The sequence below is a fragment of the Schistocerca americana genome, chromosome 2, assembly GCF_021461395.2.
Source record: "Schistocerca americana isolate TAMUIC-IGC-003095 chromosome 2, iqSchAmer2.1, whole genome shotgun sequence".
NCBI classification, from domain to species: domain Eukaryota; kingdom Metazoa; phylum Arthropoda; class Insecta; order Orthoptera; family Acrididae; genus Schistocerca; species Schistocerca americana.
The window spans coordinates 110,937,962-110,961,229 of record NC_060120.1 but is presented as its reverse complement, the minus strand read 5'-3'; the positions used below and the strand labels follow the sequence as shown (position 1 = coordinate 110,961,229).

Here is a 23,268-nt window from a genome sequence, read left to right as displayed (position 1 = left end):
TCATAACATTTTTCAGATCTAAATATTGATGTAATATATAACGTCCTTCATTTTTTTATCTAAATTGTGAAATATTGATACAATGTTGACCTTGTGTTGACAGTTTTAATTATTTTGTTTTTGGGTGTTTTGGTTATGCTAACTGTGCACAACTTGTACACAGGGGAGAGCTAATAATATTGGTTCCACATAGTTTTATATCAGTTATACTTGTTTTACATGTTGGTGGTCATTTTCAAAATTATAGTCTGATTATGTAATTTCCTTTGCAGATCTAATTGAAATGCTGCAAAACAACAATACAAAATTAACAGAAAAGAATGTTTTAAAGCTGGTGATATTTCGTCCTGAAAAAGGGAATTTGGTCAAATGAATCTAATGTGCTAGATCTGTGCAACTGAGGGTAGGTGCTCCTGTTGCTTCATAGAAAAGAAATGGGTCATTAGTTTTTGTTTAGAGCAGGATAATTTTAGTACCAAAGGAAAGCAATTTTATGGGGAAACAGTGGCGTTGGAGTAAGGTTGTTTATCGTTACATAGCCTTGCACAGTTGAGGAGTATATTGTATATTTGCAGAGGAATGTACTTCATAAAATCTAGTAATTTAATGATACTTTTATTACAACGATTGTACAGATGTGAAACTTTAGTGGAAAGCCAAATGTGTACCCACCCTGACAAAAAAGAAGTCTCTCTCAAAATATACTGCCATTTTTTCTTCAGGTGATTTTATGTTTGTTAGAGTTGGTCATGTTATTTTGTTGATGAGAGTATTGACATTTATTTAGTTTTATTCTCAATTTTGACCTTAGAAGAAGGAAACCAGAGAGCTTTTCATCTACAGGAAATTACTTCTCTCTCGGTAATGCTTGTAAGCTTCTGACAGGGAGAAAAAAGTGTAACACAATATTATCCTATAGTTATCAAAGCTGAAATTGTAAACAGATGAAATCAAAGTTCTCACCACATGAAATTGTTGTTCTTGCCACATGTTCATCTGACAGTGTGAGCAAAACAAGAAAAATATGACAGAATATTACATTTTCTTATTTAATAGTTTTTAGAAGACATAGAGTGAGAAGGTCAAGGTAAATTTGCAAAGTTGATTTAGGAAATGATACTTTTGACTCAGTGTTGGTCCATACATCAAACACTAATTATGTTATGAAATATAATAAAGAAAACTGATTACCACTGACAAGGAGACCACCCTGCAGTCAGATTTTTGTAATTTTTTGTGTTTATGGTACATGAATTCAGAACTCAAATATCAATATTCCAAATCAGTTTGATGCAACTCTAAAAAATTTTTGAAAAAAATCAACTTTGAAGTTTTCTGAGGAACAGTACTTCGCTAAAATGAAAGCAATTTCCACAACGGGCAGCGTAGATCACTTGGTAGCGTTGAAGAGTGGTAACCAGGTAATCAGTGAGATGCTGGTTTGAATCTTGCTATGGTTCCCCCTGTCCCCCTTCACATACAGAATATGTGCATAATTTAATATAAAATTCATCAGATTTATGCTAATTAGCACATACCTAACAATTATTTATATGAAAAATGTACGTCATCTTGTTTCTAATTACATATTGCACACAGAATTCCAGTTTTCATTGCAAATATAAACTCTTATTAGTATGATGTAAAAACAGTGTTTAAAAAAGTTGTGAATTTGTTGATAATCATATTAAAATCATTGATAATTAAGAAGTTGTATTTGCAGTTAACTTTGGAATTTTGCAAGTGATATGTAATTAGAAACAAGAAGGCATGCGTATTTCATTAAAATAATGGTTAGATCTGTTTTAATTAGCACATATTTCCTGTATTTAGATTTAAATGATCTAGGTATTCAAACTGAATGGCGAAAATAAAATGGTATAAGAATGACAAAAGAGAGATTCAAACCAGTGATCCACTGATTATGTGATTTTCATTGTCCATTGTTACCAAGTGAGCCATATTGTTTGTCATGAAAATCGCTTTCTTTTAGTCGATTTGCTCGAGAATTTTTTGGAGTTTCATCAATGCTTTGTGATACTGATATTTGCATACTATAAATATAAAAATTGCAAAAGTTTAATTGCCTCTTTGTAAGCATTTGAAGAGTTTGGGGGGGGGGGGGGGGGGGGGGGGCAGACAAATAATTTTGACTGTCGTACTGACCAAACCATTTTTAGTCTTTGCCACAATCTCAAGGAAGTTGATTTCATTCAAGGCTCCGTTCAGTTTTCATGGTGTAAAATGTCCTTACAAGGAATGTAAAAATGATTTACAAATGTGTGCTACTTGAATAATTAAAGGTACGTTTTAGATAGGTGTGTGCACACAACAATGCAGTTAGATTAACAAATTCTTTAGTGAATTATCAGGTTACTGTGCAGCTTCCAGCTGATTATTGCAGTCTTAACACTTCCCTTGATAACCTGCTATCGATATTCTGTAATAGTAACACTTCAGTTGTCATATTTTTTTTGCTCTAAATAACTGAATTTGCAAGATGGAAGTTAGTAGAGAAATTACGAATTCACAAATGCCGCCCCATTTGTTATGAAGTTGTTCAGTGCTGTCACACATTGCTATAGTCTGCTTGTTCTTACATTCTTCCCTCACATTTCCATATCTCTCAGACATTTAGCCGCATCTCCTTTCTCCTTCTCCAACCACTTAGGATTCTAGTACCATCTCTTCTGTTCCCTCATATTTCTCTTGTTGTCTTTGACTTCTCCTCCTCATTTTCTTAGCATCTCTTCTCACCTTTTCTGTTCACTTTCTCTTCTTTCACAACCTCCTTACCCCTCTGCCACTCTTCTGTTTTTTTGCTTATTTTCTGCTTCTCCTTTTTGTTCCCTGTTGCCCACTCACTGAATCTGTATCCCATTGTCATAGTTTTGGAATGTTAAAATATCGTTTATTACTTCATAACTTGCAATAGGAATTAAGAAGCGACGGAGAAAACGCGGCAGTAAGGCCAGTGATGGAAGTGAAAGTGATGAAAATGAAGGAATGAGTAGTGGCAGTGAACGTGAAAGGAACGTGAAAAAAAAGAAAAAATCTGCTGTGCTTTCGGATTCAGATGATGATGGTGGTGATACAAAGAAAGTTACAAAGGCATCAAAGGCTGGCTTATCTGAATCAGAAGATGAAGCTGTGAGCAAAAAGGACAAGAAGGGAGAAGATATCTCTGATTCTGAGGACGACTCAAAGAAGGTGAGTGTAACTTCTCATTTGCATTATCACATTAATATTCATGCTGTTCCTTTTTTTGGTTTCATTTTGTAACCTGTTTTGATTTGTAGAAGGACTGTCACATTAATTTCATTCACACTTACGTGGACTTCGGAAATTTGCTGTTCATGTGTCCTTTCTTGGACATGGTGTTAAATTTTTTACATTTGTTACATTTTGTTATATTCAAGCTTCAGATGCCTATGGATTCTGTTAGATTCTGCTAGAGTCAAGTAATTTCAACAAACTTCTACCTTTAAAATGAATACACACTTCCTCAGAAGTAAGCGAAAGACAGTCTTGTCTCTTGAAAACTGATGCAGGGAGAGAGCTAAATTTTGCCCTGTCATAGTAGGTTGCTGGAGCATAACTTAACAGAATTCCAGTACTAAATTTTCAGTGATTAATGTAACTTCTAAAACACTCCCAATTTTAAGGGGCTATTGTGCAATTCATAATTTCCTCCTCTTGCCGCATGTGTATATTTTACAGTTTAGGGAAATATTTTGTATAAATGCGCATTCTTCCTTGTCCAAAGCAGTAGAGGTAAATATTAGATATTTTTGTTTTGGTGACTTTGCATGCATCTTTCACTGCCTTCAAAAATTTTTGCTCTAAATGACGTGCATTACACACAGAAATCTCTAATTGAAATACAAGTGGGATAAATATTTTAGATATCTGTATACAGTATGCTGCACATGTAGTGAAATCAGAATTTTACTGTCTTATTAAGTACAAACATAAATAACTGATTTAATGTTTGGGAGATTGGTCAATATAAGTAATATAATTGACATACATTCAGTACACTGGAAAATCTAGAATTATCTTAATGTAAGCCATCAGTCCAAGTTTGTTACACTTCTCTACAAAAAATAGATTTATCATAATTTAAACATTCTGAAGCTCTCTACTTGCAGCAAATACATTTTCAAGCATAGAATTGCCAGTTATTTAAAAAGTCGTGTTTGACACTTCGTTTAGAACTGCATGCACTATTTTTGTACTTTTTGGTGTTCTGTTTGTATTTGACGTATGGTTGTGCACAGTGTTTATTAATTGCAGTTTTGTCAGACACGCCAGATTCTATCGTCAGACACGCCAGATTCTATCGTATTACTGAAGTCCATTATATTACTTACACACCCTTTCTTGTGGTTATGTTTTGTCAGTATATATGTTTGTTCAGAAATGTGGAAGTTTTTCCACTTCTGATTCTCACATCATCATCATTGTCTTTCAAGGAACTTATTTGGTCTTCAAAAAGTTTGATGTCTCTGTTCAGCAGCTTGACAATTCAGTTTTTAGAGTTCACTATGTTTATCATGCATCAGGGCTATTTCATGCCAGGTGGTTCAATTTCAGAAATAGTTCCTGCATGGCTATCGTGAATTTTGATGAACTTTTGTGTGAACATTTGCGCAAGTTCCCAAAGAATGTTGTTAAAATTTAACTATCGCCAATTTAATACTTGCAGAAATATGGTCATTTGTTTGACCCCATAGTGCAGCTATCAACTGTGTACCCGTGAGTTTTCGACAACTTTGAGACATAATATCTCAATAATATTTTCTTGAAATAAATAAAACTACATTATCTTGCACAACAAGCAAAATCGGCTGAAAAAATGTGAAGTTTAGTTTTTTATATCTCCAGAAGTAGTTGCAGGATACACCTGAAACTTTGCATGTAATAACTTACCAGTTAAAGGTCCTAGAATATGAAATTTCATCCTCCTACTGCTTTCCAGTGGTGTACAAATTGGAGGGAAAAAATAACAATTTTTCTAAAAATGCCAAAAATGGCTGTTTTTACCCGGTTTTACAAAAAATAGTCTTCTGCAAACTCCTTTAAACCACTTTCGTTAGAAAGACCATGTTCTAAAACTCCTAAAAAATTATATTTGGTTATGCAGCTCAACTAAATTGTTTTCGTAAAAAAGTGAAATGGAATATGGAGTCCAAAAAAAAAAGAATAAATTTCTCTTTTTTGTGGTTCTAATAACTTGAGGTAATCACATTTTAAAAAGTGTAATTTTTTGGGTTCTGTTTTATCAGAATTTTTTCCCAAACGATCCCATCATTGACATCATCTGGCCAGCCGTATACATTTCCTGCTGACATTTTACAGCAAGTTAATGAAACAAGTGAAAATTTCAGGTAGCTTGAAGTAAACATAAGCTTAGGATCACTAAAGAGACCCCATCTAGCTTTAGCATCTAACACATATCATAAATCTTGGGATCCTGTGTAAAGAAACACCTTACCAGGGTTGGGGATGTATGGTAAAGAAATTCACCCATGGCTGCTGTTGCACAGCTATTGGTCGTGGCCTCTATGGCGATGGAGATGCTGGTTTTCTCACTTTAAAGGGAACCAGCAGTGGTTCAGTAACCATGCACCATACCAACACATTTATACAACTTTTCATTTGTACACCAATGTTCCTCATTAACCACAAACTATGCTGGCACAGAGTGATTAGCACACTGGGCTCGCATTCGGCAGGATGAAGGTTCAACCTACGCCCAGCCATCCTTATTTAGGTTTTCCTTGAGGTCCCTAAATCGCTTCAGGCAAATGCTGGGATGGTTTCTTTGAAAGGCACAAGCAATTTCGTTCCCCGTCCTTCCCTAATCTGATGGACCAATGACCTTGCTGTTTGGCTCTCTCACCCCAAACCAACCATACGACCAACCAATCTATTCCAAAAAATGCCAAGAAGATTGCTATGAACTTCATCAAAATTAATACAGTGTGACAATGATGCAATCCTGCGTTGTTTATACGGTGAGTGCTCCAGATGTTATGCAACAGATTTGCTACCATGATCCCCACCACCTCTGTAATGCACAGTAAAATTATGAAGTGTACAAACAGTTTGATTCTGTAGTTAGAGCAGAGTAACAGACTGAAATAAGTCGCAAAGAGTTGTGATGAAGGACACCCGCTTTTTGAAGTTTTTCGAGGTATTCAGTCTTTATCTCACTTCCTAGTCATAAAGACATTTTATTGACTTCCCTAGAAAGTACTGAACAATTGCAGAATGTAATAAAAGATGCCAGATTTGAGTTCCTGTGGAATGTGGGTCTATTTTCAGTGCACTTTCACCTTCTTGTCATTTTTTGGGGCCTTATATGGTCCCATTACTAAAACAAATATAGTTTTTAGGTGGTTTAGAACACAGTCATTCAAATGAAAATGGTTTAAAAGAGTTTGCTGAAGACGTGGACCAAAAATTACCATTTATGAAAAATCATTGACTTTGCCTTCAATTTGTAAATTGTTGGAAAGAGCAGGAGAAGGAAATTTTATGTTGTAAGATCTCGTATTGGTACGTTGTTATGTGCAAAGTTTCAGGTTTATCCTGCAATTATGTCTGGCGATAAAAAAAGCTAAATTTCACATTTTTTCAAGCATATCTCTCTCTTCTTTTTTTTTTTCGTTCCCTCCCCCCCCCCCCCCCCCCCCCCACTTAGTTTCAAGTTTTCTTTGCTTTTTTTAATGCCTTGTATACTCTCTTTGCAAAACCAGATATAGGTTTGTAGGTGGTTTAGAACATGGTCTTTCTAACAAAAATAGTTCAAAAGAGTTTGTAGACGATTCTTTTTGTAAAAGTGGACAATAATAGCCATTTTTAGTGAAAATCATCAACTTTGATCTCAATTTGTAAACCATTGGAAAGCAGCAGGAGAATCAAATTTTGTATTCTGAGGCATTGTTATTGGTCTAAGGCATTGTATTGGTAAGTTACTGTGTGCAAAGCTTCAGGTGTACAACTCATAGAATGTTTCAGATTCTTCTGAACTATGTTACAAGCTTTTGGGCTTATGACACACAAATATTTTTATTTATTAAAGACCAAGAAAAAGAAAATTACATCAGATTCAGAAGATGATGAAGACAGGGAAGAAAAGGAAGACAAAACAAAAGAAAGTGGTGACGAGAATGAAGATGCAGAAAATGCTAAACCAGAGGAGAACCCAGTTGTGCCAGATGTTTCTGACAGTGACTCTGATCAGGGAGTTAACAAGGATGATGGAGACCCTGAGTAAGTATAATATGGTTGCAGAGTCTTACTAATTAAATCACAAGAACTGGGAGCGTATTACATCTTCCTTTGTTGTTATAAGAAGAGCTCATTAAAATATGTCAAAAAAAACTTTTATGTTTTAAGAAATTATATATGATTGTGTTACAGTTGATCACATGGGCTCAGATTGTGGAATGGGGCAGTACCCCTAGCATAATGTGTCTTAATTAAAATGCCGTTAGCAGACCCACAGGCTGTAGTTAGGTTCATAGGACTGTGACCTCATACCATGTTATCTCCACGTCATCACCATGTACAACATGCTGTTGCCCTGCCCACACCAAAGCAAGCTTTTATCTGATACAATGTTCCTATACTCCACTTTTCCTCCCATTCCTATCTTCTAATCCTTCCTTTCACTCTTCCTTCCTCCTCACTTGTTCTATACTTTGATGAAAATAACTTTGTGATTAACTTTTCAATGAGCAGACTGTTAGGAGCCAGCTGCTTGACAATATTTTTTTTTGAATTGGATCCGTAGACCAAGCATTTAACAAATTATGACTTTTTCTAAAGTAGCATTCTTGGTCTATCTTACAGTAAATTACAATTGGTGTTTACACCATTTATGCTATTTGTATTTGTTCATGTAATATTTCTTTTTTGTACAGTAAATACATTACTATTTGTCTTACACTTTAATTGTGTTGCAGACACAGTCATTAATACTATGGTAACAGTTTTCTAACAAACAAGTGTTGACAGTGACAGGTTATTTGAAAATATTTTATTGTTTATCTCTCGAAGGTAGTTTTTCTAGAATTTTTGGCTCTGCATGTGATGGCATTTTGTATTTAATGGATGTATGGGCTCATGAAAGGGGTCCCCTTTCCTTGTGTCATGGTTGTGTTGTCTCTTGTTATCTTGAGTATCGGGAGCATGTTTGAATTTTCTTCAACACAAGACTTACAGATTATGTGTGAGGTTCGTAAGGGCTTCAAATGCCGGTCTACATGAATCTCTCCATGTAAGTTTTAATGTCATCCGTATTAAAGTTTGAATATTCTGTTAATGTTTGTTTTGGAGGTTCCTTCCCATAAAACTATGCCATAACTTAGTGGTGAATGGATTAGTGTGTAGTGTATCATTTTCATAATATTTGTGCCTTTATAGGTAGCTGGGTTCGTACAGTACATATAGGTTGCAACTGATCCGATATGTTCAGCCCACATCACATTCTCATGGATTATTATTCCAAGGAATTTAGGGTATTTGGAGTTTTCTGCTATGCTTTTATCTATGCAAATATTGCTGCCCTCACTGTGAAGTTGTTTAGTTTGAAATGTAGGCATTCTGTTTTTGTAATGTTATGCAAATTTGGTTCATTAGATCTCTCAGCGTTATTTACTTCTAAGTTTTGTGTCATATGTATGACTAACTATTTTGCCTTAATTAGTGATATTTGGGATGTGATTTATGAGTAAAATGAAAAGCAGTGGCCCAAGAATTGATCTGTGTGTTGCAGAGAAGCGCAGAGTTATCACTTCAGATCTTATTTTCTCTTATATTGTTTCTGTGATTTATGTATTTTGTCTTCCGTTTGTCAGGTATGACAGGATCCACACTCCTGCATTCCTTCTTAAACTATATATGCCTAACATTTCTGTTAAAATTTTGTGGTCTTTTGGTTATTTTTTGAGCACCTGCAGTGTTGCACATTCTGTAGGTTCATGCAGAGCCCTGTCGCGCCTAGCTGGCTGCACGCGAGCAGCACTGCCACCTCACCATTGTAATCTGACAATCACAAAATTATTTTAATCGAAAGTACAGTGCAACCACAACAGTTCTCTACCCCTTTTGGTCTGCAGCTATGAGACAGTAGTTTTGTGTTCATGTATATGTGTTTGTGTACATTGAAAAAGAATGCCAGTTCATAAGCTGACCTACCATGCCCAGACTGTTGTTTATGTGCCTATCTGCTGCTCATTGACTCTGCCACAGGAAAAAACTTGTCTTCTGATTCTGTTGCTTGTATTCTATTCAGTCTTTTGAATATTGTGTGCTATTTTGTTTCCAGGAAGAGTGGTTTTACACATTACATTATATTCAATTATGACTGTTAAAAAATTTCTCAGATATTCATAATTCTTGTTTGTGTCTGAGGGGTCATTTCAATGGGTAACTAAATGGGTGACAGCATAAGATCAAAAATGATTAAAATCAGTTTTCGGATAATTTAAATTCTCATACCTTTTGCAATGTAGACTCACAGAGACACTAATTAATCTTTAATGATTTGACATATTAAATGTGCCATGTACTGTGAGAAATTCAACGCGATATTGCTCCATGTTGTTGTGACACCAGTAATTGGCTCTGCATTACATTTAACACCAAACTCAGTACATATATTTCCATCCTCTGAAACAGTCTGCAACTGACATATGTGCTCTGTTGCAGGATATTTAACCTAGTACTCACCAATTGCATCCAAAACATTACTATATCTAAAAAAGCAACCAAATATGTCCTTACAAACATTTTTCTTGCCTTGTGACATACTAGTAGAGTATATCCATAGAACACAAGACATAATGAAGTTTGGTCATAAGTCTGAATCTCTCTCTGTTTTCAGTGGCTTCAATGCATTGTCGGATTTTGACCTAATGCTTGCACGCAAAAAAGAAATGAGCAAAAGACGGAAGAGAAAAGATATTGACTTGATAAATGACAATGATGAATACATTGCCCAACTTATATCTGATATGAGATACGCCGCTGAGGTAAAATATTTGTCATGAGCATTTGATCTTAAGCATGCATGTTTATTAGAAAATGTTTTTATCCATTGTTTATTATGCTGCATTAGTTAAGTCATGATTACAACGTTGAATTCCATAATTAGAAAAAAGACTATTTTGCTTGTTTTTGCTGTAAATACACTGAGACTCTATATAAATAAATTCAAACTGATAATTTATTGATAATGGTTAGTGAAGGTGGGAAGGCAGATCCAAAGTTTAAAGGGACCTGTCAGCCAGAATTGGTGCTATTTCGTGGCCTGTTAAAGATGATCTGGGACTAAGGAAGCCAGATGTTTATAAGATTGCGTTCCACTGTGGTAAAACATATATCGGTCAAAGTATTTCTGCTTTTGAGGACACGGACACCACGCATGGTTACTGCACGAAAAATTCATGCTAGCGGAACATGTCTTATTCAAGGGATACACTTTGAAATAGGATGAGAGACAGGTAGTTGCTACCACTTCCTGTTACTGGGATTGTGTTCTGGAAGAAACTATTTAAATTTGGTTGATTGATAATCTTCAGTGGGAACAAGGGCTATCCTTAAAACACGTTGTGGAACCCTATGCTCACCTGCTTTAAAATACTACATTCTTTGATTCAGTTGGCAGAAGATTTAGATGACAAGTTACAGCAGCGATACTCTAGCTTTGTTTGCCTCACTGTTGGCAGCAGTGCTCATATCCTTTGCAATGAGGACGGCACTCGTGGCACTTGGGACATGTACCAGGTACTGTCGGGTGGTCTTTAAAGAGGCACTGGCTCCGGCATGGCCTCAGTTCAGAGAGACTCAGCAGCAGCAGTGTGTCACATGAAGATGAAGGCCAGTTGGAATGTAAAATATTGTCTCAGCTTGACAAAGATCCATTTACAAGCCCAAAAATAATATGTTAAGGTTTGCTGATCTGCTGTAATTCTGTCAAAGATAATAAACAACGTGGAAGATGAGATGAATTTAAAAGATTGTGTCTTGAAAAATAGGTTATAAGACGAATATCAACAGAAGTAAGACCAAACTAATGGAATGTAGTTGAATTAAATGAGATGCTATTGCTTAGGAACTAAGACACTACAAGTAGGTAGATGATGTGTACCATTTGAGCAGCAAAATAACCTGACCATGACAGAAGTAGAGTGAGTATACTCTTAAGAAGTCATTGCTGAAGTTATTTGTCTGGAGTTTAGCCTTGTGTGGAAGGAAACATGGATGGTGAACATTTCGATCAAGAAGAGAATAAAAGCATTTGAAATATACTACAGAATAATGGGTCAGAAATTTAAGTCTTTTGTTTTGCACTGCAGTAAAGTGTAGGAGAATTACTTTACTACAAATGATGTATTTTATTTAACAAACACACATTTTAATCTTCTTTAAAGTAATTTTGTATTATATATATCCGTACAGTTTTGTGAATCCTTACATTTAGAGACCAAATTACTCATTCTATGCAGTACTAACAGTATTTGTAGTTCATTCGTGCACATTTTTGTTAGCTTTTCATATTTTTATGCCATTATTGTAAACATCTTTTCTACATTATTTTCATGAGTGATGTGCACTTTGAATTAACCCCCCCCCCCCCTCTCTCTCTCTCTCGTTTTCTCTTTCTTTCTGATTTCATGGTGTCACTGTATTCAACCAGGACTCTCCCACCTGCATTTCAACAGCTCTTATCATTTCCACACTCATACAGCCTGGTCACCATTGGACAGTGTATCTGTAGTGATGAGAACTCCCTTGCCCAGTACGCTGTAGGTCTCTACCAGGGCCTTTATGGACAGACGCTACCCTCCAACCTAGTCTACAAACAGATTTCCACTGCCATATTCTCGCGTACCCCTAATCCTCCCATCACCCCCGAGTATCAGCCACAAAGGAGTGCCCTCTCATCACTCATTATCACCATGGACTGCAACAACTGAACCATATCCTTCGCCAGGGCTTTGATTTGGAGTCACCATCCATGGAACTGAGAAAAGTCTTACCCAAGATCCTTCCCACCCTTCCTAAAGTGGTGTTTGGTCACCCACCCAACCTACACATCATACTAGTCCATCTCTGTTACACTCCCTTTCTGTGGGGATTATATCCCAGCAGAAGACCCAGGTGCAAGACCTGCCCTTTCCACCCACCCAGCACTTCCTACTTAAGTCCTCTCATAGTCTTATTCTGCCCCGTCAGAGGCAGGGCAACCTGTGAAGCAGCCATGTCATATACCAACTCTGCTGCAGTCACTGCACAGCTTTTCACATGAGTATGATAACCAATCAGCTGTCTTATCAGAATGAATGGCCACCACCAAACTGTGGCCAAGAAGAAAATTGACCAACCGGTGGCCCAGCATGCAGCTGAGCACAACATGCTCGATTTCAGACTGGTCTATTTATATCCTTCCCTCAGCTTTTCTGAACTACACAGATGGGAGTTACCCTTGTAACACATTCTTCACTCCTGTAACTCTTCTGGCCTCAGTCTACATCAACCCACTGTCACCACGCCCTCCCCCCAACAGTTTCCACTTCCTTTGTCCTATCCCCCACTGCCAGTGTGTGTCTCCACGTCACCTTCATCATGTGCCGCTCCCCACCAGCTCCAGCACACATGCATCACATGCCTAGACTGTGCATGTCACCCCTCTCTGCTGCATTCCTAGCCAGCAAACCAGCTGCCTCCCCCCAGGGGGTCCACAACTCTTTTGTGGATACGTGCGTAGCGAGCACGGGACCCCAAGCTAATGTGGCCCTCCTTCCTTTCCGGGCTGCATACCCTCCCTTTCCGCATCCTTCCCTCTCCCCCATCTTCGCCCCCCCCCCCCCCCCCTCACCCCTGGCTCTTTCCTTCACTTTCTCCCCCTCTGGGAGTATGGTTTGTGCCTACTTCCGGAGACGGACGCTCGAAACTGTTACAAATTCCTTGCTTTCTACACTTACAAGTCTTTGTCCTTCCTCTGTCCTTCTCTTTTCCTTCCCTCTTCTCTTTGCCCTTTTCTCCGCTGCGGCGTTTGAGACCCCTCTTCTTTCCTTTCCCTTTCTCTTTTTTCCTCCCTGTGCGTGTCTGAAGGCCGACCCACACACTTCCATGCGTAGCCGGTGACTGGGTAATGCGTAATTCCCCGCCCCGGGTAGACAGGTAGGGCACGTACGTACTCCCTGGTAACGGCCAGGCCCAGGGAGGGGTGATTACCCGAGCTGATACTTTCCGAAAGTGCCGATTGGTCCCTCCGTCCGTTTGTCAGGAGGTGTGACCTGAGGTGTGAACAACCACCTAAGGCGGGAGTGCCCACAGAGAGGGCCCCCACAAGGGAGGAGCACGCCATTGGAGACGCCGGTAATCATGGGGGATTCTTCCGCAATGGTTTCCTCACCTTCCACTATGTCTGCTCACAAGCATAAGTTCACTGAGTCTCAGCCACAGACAGTTCTTCCATCGTTGCCACAGTTCCTTGTTGTTTCTCGGTCTGACGAAGGTCACGACTTCTCCACGGTCAACCCTTTCATTATTCAGAAAGGTGTCGACGCAATTGCAGGTCCTGTAAAGTCTTGTTCCAGATTACGGAATGGCACCCTGTTGTTAGAAACAGTCAGTGCCCTCCAGGCACAAAAATTGCTGCGTACCTCACTACTACACACCTTCCCTGTCCGGGTGGAACCACACCGTACTTCAAATTCCTCGCGTGGAGTCGTTTATACACGCTCCCTCGATGGATTGTATGACGAAGAAATTCAGCACTACCTGTCTGACCAGGGCATAACGGCTGTTCATAGGGTTATGAAAAGGGTTGACACGAACATCATTCCAACCCGCCCTGTCTTCTTGACATTTGACAAAGTTCAACTCCCATCGAAAATCCAAGCAGGCTGTGAGATAATTTCCGTTTACCCTTATGTCCCAAACCCTACGCGTTGCTATCGGTGTCAGCGGTTCAATCACACCAGCCAGTCCTGTTTCAATCCGGCCAAATGTGTTACGTGTGGCAAGGATGCCCATGAGGGTGCTTGTCCACCTCCATCCCCTCGCTGCATCAACTGTATGGGTGACCACGCTGCTTCCTCTCGAGATTGCCCCGTTTTTAAGGACGAAAAGCTCATCCAGGAAATTAGAGTAAAGGAAAAGGTGTCGACCTTTGCTGCTCGAAAATTATTCGCCAGTCGACAGCCCACTGTGCCTCAGACAGGAAAATACAGCACTGTCCTTGCTTCTCCTCGGCCAACAAAGGAGGCGGCCACGCAGACTTGCGACCTCACCTTTAGTGCCACGGTCGTCAGATCGGCCAGCGCAAATATCGCCCGTTCAACCTCACCACTTTCGCCTGCCCACTCTCTGGCTCACCCTTCGTCGAGTTCTGCTAAATCTCGAGCCCAAAAGTCAGACACCAAGACTTCGAAAAAAGAGCATACTCGTGAAGAGTTTTTACGTACCGCAACTTCCCAACCATCGGTTCCTCCTTCATCTAAAAATCATACTTCCAAGAAGGCTACAAAGAAACCCAGTTCCTCTCCTTCTCCGCCAAGGCGTGTCTCATCTACAGCACCACCTGGCGGAAATCGCCCTCAGCCATCTTCTGTGTCGCCGAGGCGCACTGCTGGCGGCCGATCAACCGGCCAATCGCTGGTGGCAGGAGCTGCTCTTGACCAACCTATGGATCAGGATCTTCTGCCTTCGGCTGAATGCCATTCCATGCTGTCAGTCGCAAGCTCTGAGCAGTCGTTGAGTTGACAGCGACCTTGGTCACATTCCTCCATTTTCTGTTCACCCTATGTCCATTATCCACTGGAATATCCGCGGTATTCGAGCCAATCGGGATGAATTGTCGATCCTCTTACGATCCTACTCGCCGGTCATCTTCTGTCTTCAGGAAACAAAGCTGTGACCCCATGACCGCTTTGTTCTCCCTCATTTTCAGTCTGTCCGATATGACCTCCCCTCTGTTGAAGGCACTCCAGCACATGGAGGACTCATGATTCTTCTCCATGAAACTCTCCATTATCACCCAATCCATTTAAACACTTCCTTCCAAGCTGTCGCCGTCCGTCTTTCCCTTTCCGGATACACGTTCTCTCTTTGTACTGTATACATTCCATCGTCCACACCAATGGCACGAGCTGATCTCTTTCATCTTCTTGGTTAGCTTCCACCCCCCTATTTGCTGGTTGGGGACTTTAATGCCCACCACCCGCTTTGGGGATCTCCACATCCTTGTCCACGTGGCTCACTATTGCTAGACATCTTCCACCAAGCGGATCTAGTTTGCCTCAACACTGGGGTCCCTATATTTTTGTCTGCCTCCACGACAAATTTATCTCATTTGGACCTTGCAGTCGGTACTGTTCCGCTAGCTCGGCGCTTCGAATGGTTCGCCCTTGATGATACACACTCGAGTGACCACTTTCCATTTGTCCTTAGACTGCAGCCTCAACTGCCATACATGCGCCCGCGACGCTGGAAGTTTGCCCAAGCCGATTGGACACTTTTTTCGTCTCTAGCGACATTCGATGACCGTCGCTTTCCCAGCGTCGACGATGAGGTCACACATATTACTGACGTTATTCTTACAGCTGCGGAACATTCAATACCACGCACCTCCGAATTGCCCCGGCGCCCCCCAGTTCCTTGGTGGAACGAGGCATGCCGTGATGCAATACGTGAGCGGCGACATGCTCTCCGCGTTTTCCGCCACCATCCTACTTTGGCCAACTGTATCCGCTATAAGCAGTTCCGAGCGCAATGCCGTCGTGTCATCCGCGATAGCAAGAAGGCAAGCTGGAAATTCTTTATTAGCTCATTTAACACCTTCACTCCCTCCTCGGAAGTTTGGAGTCGGCTTCGACGTTTATCAGGTGCGCCTAGTTTCTCCCCGGTCTCTGGGCTCACTGTCGCGCATGACACATTAGTGGACCCCGTCGCAATTTCTAACTCGTTGGGTCAGCACTTTGCTGAGATTTCGAGCTCTTCAAATTACCCGCTGCGCCAGCGTTTCTCCCGAAGAAACGTGCAGCGGAAGTGCGAACTCTTGCTTTTTCCTCTCAAAATCGCGAAAGCTACAATACTGTTTTCTCCATGCGGGAACTCCAACTTGCACTCTCTTCTTCTCGCTCTTCCGCCCCAGGACCGGATAGTATCCACGTCCAAATGTTGCTGCATTTATCAACCCATAGTCTGCATTACCTCCTTCGCCTTTATAATCGAATTTGGACCGACAGTACTTTTCCCAGACGATGGCGGGAAGCTATCGTCGTTCCTGTTCCGAAACCTGGAAAGGACAAACATCTCCCCTCTAGCTATCGCCCCATTTCTCTCACGAGTAGTGTCTGTAAGGTTTTGGAGCGTATGGTGGATTACCGTTTTGCGTGGTGGCTGGAATCCCGCAGTCTTTTAACACCTGCCCAATGCGGATTCCGAAAGCATCGTTCGGCAGTTGACCATCTTGTAGCTCTCTCCACTTATATCATGAACAATTTTCTCCGGAAACGCAAAACAGTAGCAATATTTTTTGATCTGGAGAGAGCATACGATACCTGTTGGAGGACAGGCATCCTCTGCACACTGTTCTCTTGGGGCTTTCGAGGTCGGCTGCCCCTTTTTCTTCGCGAATTTATGGCATAGCGCACATTTAGGGTGCGGGTGAACACTACTTTCTCCCGTGAAAACGGGGTACCCCAGGGCTCCGTGCTGAGTGTTGTACTGTTTGCCATTGCCATCAATCCAATTATGGATTGTCCCCTTCCTGATGTCTCGGGCTCCCTCTTTGTGGACGATTTTGCGATCTACTACAGCTCTCAACGGACCAGCCTTCTTGAACGACGTCTTCAAGGATGTCTCGATCGCCTCCACTCTTGGAGCATCGAAACCGGCTTCCGTTTTTCTCCCAGTAAGACCGTTTGTGTTAATTTTTGGCGACGTACGGAGTTCCTTCCACCCTCCTTACATCTAGGTCCTGTCAACCTTCCATTTTCAAACGTCGCTAAATTCTTGGGTCTTATGTTTGACAGAAAACTGTGCTGGTCCTCCCACGTTTCCTATCTTTCGGCTCGCTGTCTGCGATCCCTTAACACCCTCCGTGTCCTGAATGGTACCTCCTGGGGAGCGGACCGAGTGGTCCTTCTCCACCTCTATCGCGCCTTAGTGCGCTCGAAATTGGACTATGGAAGCATAGTCCACTCCTCTGCTCGGCCGTCTATTCTTCGGCGTCTCGACTCTATCCACCACCGTGGATTACGTTTAGTGTCTGGAGCTTTTTACACCAGCCCTGTGGAAAGCCTTTATGCTGAGACTGCTGAACCTCCGCTGTCCAATCGGCGAGCAGTCCTTCTGAGTCGTTGTGCTAGCCATCTGTCTTCCATGCCTGATAATCCAGCCCATGATCTTTTTTTCGACGCCTCCTTTGATGTAGGGTATGCAGGCCGCCCCTCCTCCCTACTACCACCGGGAGTCCGCTTCCGTCAACTGCTCCATTCTCCTTCCTTCCGCTTTCCTAAAACCTTCTTGACAACTTTGGGTACAGCACCGCCTTGGCTCCGTCCCCGGATCTGCCTGCTCCGTGACCTTTGTCGATTTCCCAAGGATGGTACCCCTTCACTTGTTTATCGTCGGGCATTTGCTGCTCTATGTGCACAAATGACGGACGCCACATTTATTTACACCGACGGCTCGAAAACATCGTTAGGTGTAGGGAGTGCCTATATTGTTGGCGACACCCCAAATCACTTTCGGCTTCCCGACCAGTGTTCGGTTTATACTGCGGAGCTTTACGCTGTTCTCCAGGCTGTCCACTACATCCGCCGCCATCAGCGGATACAATACGTTATCTGCTCAGATTCTCTCAGCTCTCTCCTCAGTCTCCCAAGCTCTTTATCCTGTGCACCCTCTGGTCCACCGGATTCAGGACTGTCTGCGCTTGCTCCACCTGGGGGGCGTCTCGGTGGCGTTCCTCTGGCTCCCGGGACACGTTGGTATCTGTGGAAATGAGGCGGCCGATATTGCAGCCAAGGCTGCAGTCTCTCTTCTTCGGCCAGCTATTCAATCAATTCCCTTTGCTGATCTACAGAGCGTTTTATGTCGTCGTGTTGTTCATTTATGGCATGCGCATTGGTCGACACTTCCCCATAATAAATTGCGGGACGTGAAAGCTCTTCCTTGTGCTTGGACCTCTTCCTCCCGAACGCATCGTCGGGAGGAGGTAATTTTAACTAGACTCCGGATAGGGCACTGTCTTTTTAGCCATCGACATCTTTTAAGCGGCGATCCTCCCCCACTCTGTCCGCACTGCTCTCAGCTGTGGACGGTAAGACACCTTTTAATTGAGTGCCCCTATTTTAATCCGTTACGCTCCCGTCTACAGCTATCGCCTGATATATCATCGATTTTAGCAGATGACATGTGCTCAGCCGACCGCGTTCTCAAGTTTATTAGTGCCAGTGAAATGACGTCAGTCATTTGAAGCTTTTTTTGGGGACAACCAACCCCTTTCTGTAGTGGATTTTTAAGCCTTCCTTCTGCTTTTAGTTTCTCCAATTTTATGACTTTCGTTCCCATTGCTGCTGGTTTTCAATTTCGGTTTTTTACTGTTTCCTATGTCACGGACCGGGCGCTAATGACCATAGCAGTTTTGCGCCCTAACACACACACACACACACACACACACACACACACACAAAAACCAGCTGCCTGCCTCCAAGGCGCTAGCTACCCAGCCCCAACCCCTCTTCGTGCCTCCCATCTCTCTATCCCACCACCCTCCCCATACAATAACCACCCCAGTCCACATGCAATCCATGTTTGTGGGCGCACGCACAAGATGACGACTCAGTGCTTCTGCTTTTCGGTGAATGGTCTCTTTTACTTCTAAAATATTTGCATTCTGCCAGAACTTTCCTACTGTAATTAACTCAGTGAAAAGTTGTCTTCATGTATCCAAGAACCTGTATTTAAAATCAGTACTCATATTTTATGGGTTTGGGTATATCTGTGATGAAAGAATTGTTGTGCCTGATGCTAGCCACAGAGAGAACGATCTTAGTGTTTTGAAACTGTAAGGAGTGATCAATAAGTTTCTATTCAAGGGCAGGACAGTCCAGAATCAGTATCTCAATGGCAGGAAAAAGGCTGTGAGCATTGAAACAGTCATCACCGATGTAGCAAGTTGAAGGTACCCATTTAGTAAAATACCGCGTCCTGCTGCGGGAAGTAGTCCATAACTATCTGCCGCATATCCCCATCCGACAGGAATCGTTGATCCATCAAGGCCTATTTAAGGGATGGAATTTGTGATAGATAATCTCTTGGGGAGAGATCAGGACTATAGCGTGGGTGCTTGAGTGTCTCCCACTTGAGTTGGCGTAATTTCTATATTACGACATTTGCAATATGGGGATGTGTGTTATCGTGAAGTAGCAGTGCCCTTTGTTGCAATTTTCGTGGACTTTTTACTTTGATTGCATGCTTTAATTTCTCCTGCATTGTGCAGTGCCATTCCCCAGTCATGGAGACACCAGGTACTTTGAAATAAATAAGCAATGGACCCCAGTAATCAAAGAACAAGATGAGCATCATGTTTCAGCAGATGGCATGAAACTTGACACACTGTTCCACAAAGGTGGTTTTCAACAGACGTGTTGACCCTATAAATGTTCTCCATTCACCAATGGATGTCCACTGGTGTCTGTCCTTTGGCAGCTGGAAAAGAATAACAGCATGTTCGTCTTGTTGGGATGCATATGGTAATAATATCACCATAGCTCACATTTTTGCATTTACTACACTCGTGTCTGAAAGACACCAATGCCCTATTAACCCATGGTAATATGTTGGTGCTTATGTACCCACATCAAAGTCATTCTACATTGTATATAAACTGCAGCAACATCCTCAAATGGAAACTTTTGATCACCCCTTATAAAAATAAATAACATAACATTCCAGTTACCAAAACTTCTCTTTTACGATTGTTTAAAGATAAGGAATGTGGACATTATATGAGAATGATAATGTTTAAAACTGAAAAATAAATAAATATAAAAACTTCAAAATACAAGCAGTTCTTTAAAAATACCAAGTATTTCTGTTGGGCTTATATGCTGAATTGTCATTTGTTGTGTAATTGTTACATCCCACATCAGATTATCCAGTTGTCATAAAACTTAATGAGAAATAAAAAAAAAATGAATCACAGCTGTAGTCTTTCCCTCCAGTTATTGCTTTACATCAGTGTCAGTTTATTGTATCAAGAGTCAGTGGAAGAACACAAGATTGCATCACTGTCATGACATAACAGTGTTGAGTTGAGTTCGTACCTGTTCTGGGGTGCCATGAGTGACCTCACTTGAACTGTTCTGTCAGTAGATGGAGTTAGAATGGCTGCGTCTGCTTCTGTTGGGTGCAGGGTCACATACTATATTGGTGTACTTCCTATTGATTCTGTTAGTAGATGGTTTTTTATAGGCATGGGCTCCACCCCAACGGGAAGGGGCAGGGTAAACTGGTTGGGCTACAAGCAGGAAACCTAAGGGAGAGAGGTACTGTCAGGAGTGGTAATATGTATATGGCTCTTACTGCGCAAATTGAAGTAATGTCCATCGTAAAAACTTCAACATCAAAAAATTTTAGTCCTGGTGGTCTTATCTTTATGGGAAGGTCTAGTGAACAGAATTATATTCAAAACCAATAGTCAGTGGCATCTCCTTTATGTTATGTTAGACGGGAAGCCACAAATTGATTATTTTGGGAAACTGTTCCAAGACATGAACTGGAGTGATGTATACATTGCTCAGTGCATGAATGAAAAATGCAACACATTATTATTTTATCAAGTCCTTACTGTATTTGTAAAAGTTTCTCCCAAAACAAACCCAAATTAGGCCAGAATCTACAAACAAGCCCTAGATTATTCAAGGAAAGACAAAAGAAAATTCTATCTGTCAGTCGGAAACATCTTTGATGTTGATTCTATAACTCATTACAAGACATACTGCAAAATACTGAAACAAGAGAAAGATAGTTGTGTCAGATAACAAAATACAGTATACGATTAGTGGAGGAGGATACTGGTAGAACCATAGATGAAGAGGAGCAGACAGCATTAAGAGGAAATGATACAATGATAACAGATATAGTCTTGCAAAACTTATTAACAAGCATTTCATAACTCGTAATGAAAAGATGGGGTTGTTGCTTCAGTAGATGCCGCCGTGAAATATGTGACCAGAAATTACAAATAACTTCAGTAACATGAATATGGCTCTCACTGCAGCAATTGATGTAATGTCCATCATAAAAATTGTAACATCAAAAAATTCTAGTGGTTATGATAAAATATAAACAAAGTTACTTAAACATTGTATTTATTATTTCACTAACATTATAAGTTATTTGTGTAAGCAGTCACTTACCAGTGGAACATTTCTTGGATGGTTGAAGTATACTGAAATTAAGCCTCTGTTTAAGAAAGGAGGTAACATAAATACCTGTCAGATTTACATTCAGTTTCACTTATGCCAGCTGTTGGAAATTTTTTTAGAAAAGGTGATGTACAATCAGTTGCTTAAACATCTGACAATATGTTATTTATTGTTGAAGTCACATACTGGATTTCTAAAGGGTTCTGACATTGAGAGGGCCAAGTGAAGATGCACTTAATTCATTAGACACTAAGTTGAAGGCTACAGGTATATTTTGTGATCTGTCAAATACATTTGATTGTGTGAATCACAATATCCTTTTAGTGAATTAGAATATTACAGCTTAACTGTAAGTGCTGCAAAATGGTTCAAATCGTATAACTCTTGACAGGAAGAAATGGGTCTCCAGGAGAAAAAAGTGTGTCTTAAGCAGTTATGCATCATCCAACAAGGAACTAATTACATGTGGTGTTGCACAAGGTTCCATCTTAGAACCTTTACATTCATATATGATACGAACATAGTGGTAAATGGTAAATCAAGTATAGTCTTAGAAAATTGGGTAGTGACATTTTCATGGACATTAATAAATGTTTCCCAACCAATTCTTGTCACAAAATCTTGAAAAAAGCAGTCTTGCGATTTAGAACTTGTAAGATGCTTCCTCTCAATTACATGCCTAAAATATGATGCTGAGCAGGTGGAAGAACTGTACAGTGTTAAATTCTTGGTATTACAGCCTGATAATATATTCAGTTGTGAGGGGCATACCTCAGAACTGCTGAAGCACCAGAACAAATCTGTTTTCAATTCGGATGTTGTGGAACACAGGTGATATAAAAATAAAAAATCAAACATACTTCAATTACTTTATTTCCATGATGTCATATGGGATATGGCTACGAAGTCTTTCGCGACGTATTTCCTGAGTAAAAATTTCTCGGTGTACATGCCGCGTCAAATCAGAATAAATCTCCGAGCTTTCGACCACTACCTCCATGGTCGTCGTCAGGGCTAAAACTGACTGTCGTGAACTAGCGAGGTTCCCACTTTTATATGTAAAGGACGGCTTCTTATTGGCTGGAATACGTCAGCGATATGGCGCGTAGCGAAGTGGTGCCCTCTACTTCCATAGATGTACGAGTAGTTGCTATCCCACGTTGCTTGCAGCGCCATCCCTTAAATCAGGAGGTAAAGTGCGAGAAGTTTTTCTCTGCGATTTTTCTTTATCCAGTGCGCTCTTCCAAGTGTTGCTAAGTGCATAGCCGTTGTCTCTATTAAAGTTATTATCGCTAAGTCTAATTTCGACTGCTTCCCGGATCACAGAGTCCCAGTAATTCGATGTGTGGGCTATTACTCTGGTTTCTTCAAATAAAATCTTATGCTTGTTAAGCAGGCTATGTTCAGCCACCGCTGATTTTTCCAAATATCTGTATTTCAGGTGGCGTTGGTGCTCGATGCAGCGGTCTGCAACGGTTCTTACAGACTGGCCCACGTAATTCTTGCCGCATTCGCAAGGAATAGTATAAATTCCCGGCACTCTTAAGCCGAGACTATCTTTAACTGGTCTCAACATTTCCTTAATTTTCCTAGGTGGTCGGAAAACTGGTTTTATTCCTTGCCTCTTCAGGACTCTGGCTATCTTGCTCGTTGTAGCACCGCAAAAAGGAAGCCGCGCTATGTGTTGGTCCTCTTCTTGTATGTGGCCGGCATCGTGTCTTACTTTCTTGGACAATACTGATTTAATTTCACCGGCAGAATAACCATTCCTCTTGAAAACAGTCGTCAAATGGTTGATCTCGGG

At 40.9% G+C, this 23,268-nt stretch overlaps 1 protein-coding gene across 1 annotated transcript in view; it reads left to right on the top strand.

Moving 5' to 3' along the window:
• Positions 1-23,268, top strand: part of LOC124596635 (protein IWS1 homolog) — a 124,483-nt gene that overhangs the window by 52,269 nt on the left and 48,946 nt on the right. The window contains exons 3-5 of the mRNA XM_047135863.1: positions 2,936-3,210; positions 7,091-7,281; positions 9,899-10,046. Of these exons, the coding sequence (XP_046991819.1) occupies positions 2,936-3,210; positions 7,091-7,281; positions 9,899-10,046 (614 nt within the window). The remainder of the gene's footprint in view (positions 1-2,935; positions 3,211-7,090; positions 7,282-9,898; positions 10,047-23,268) is intronic.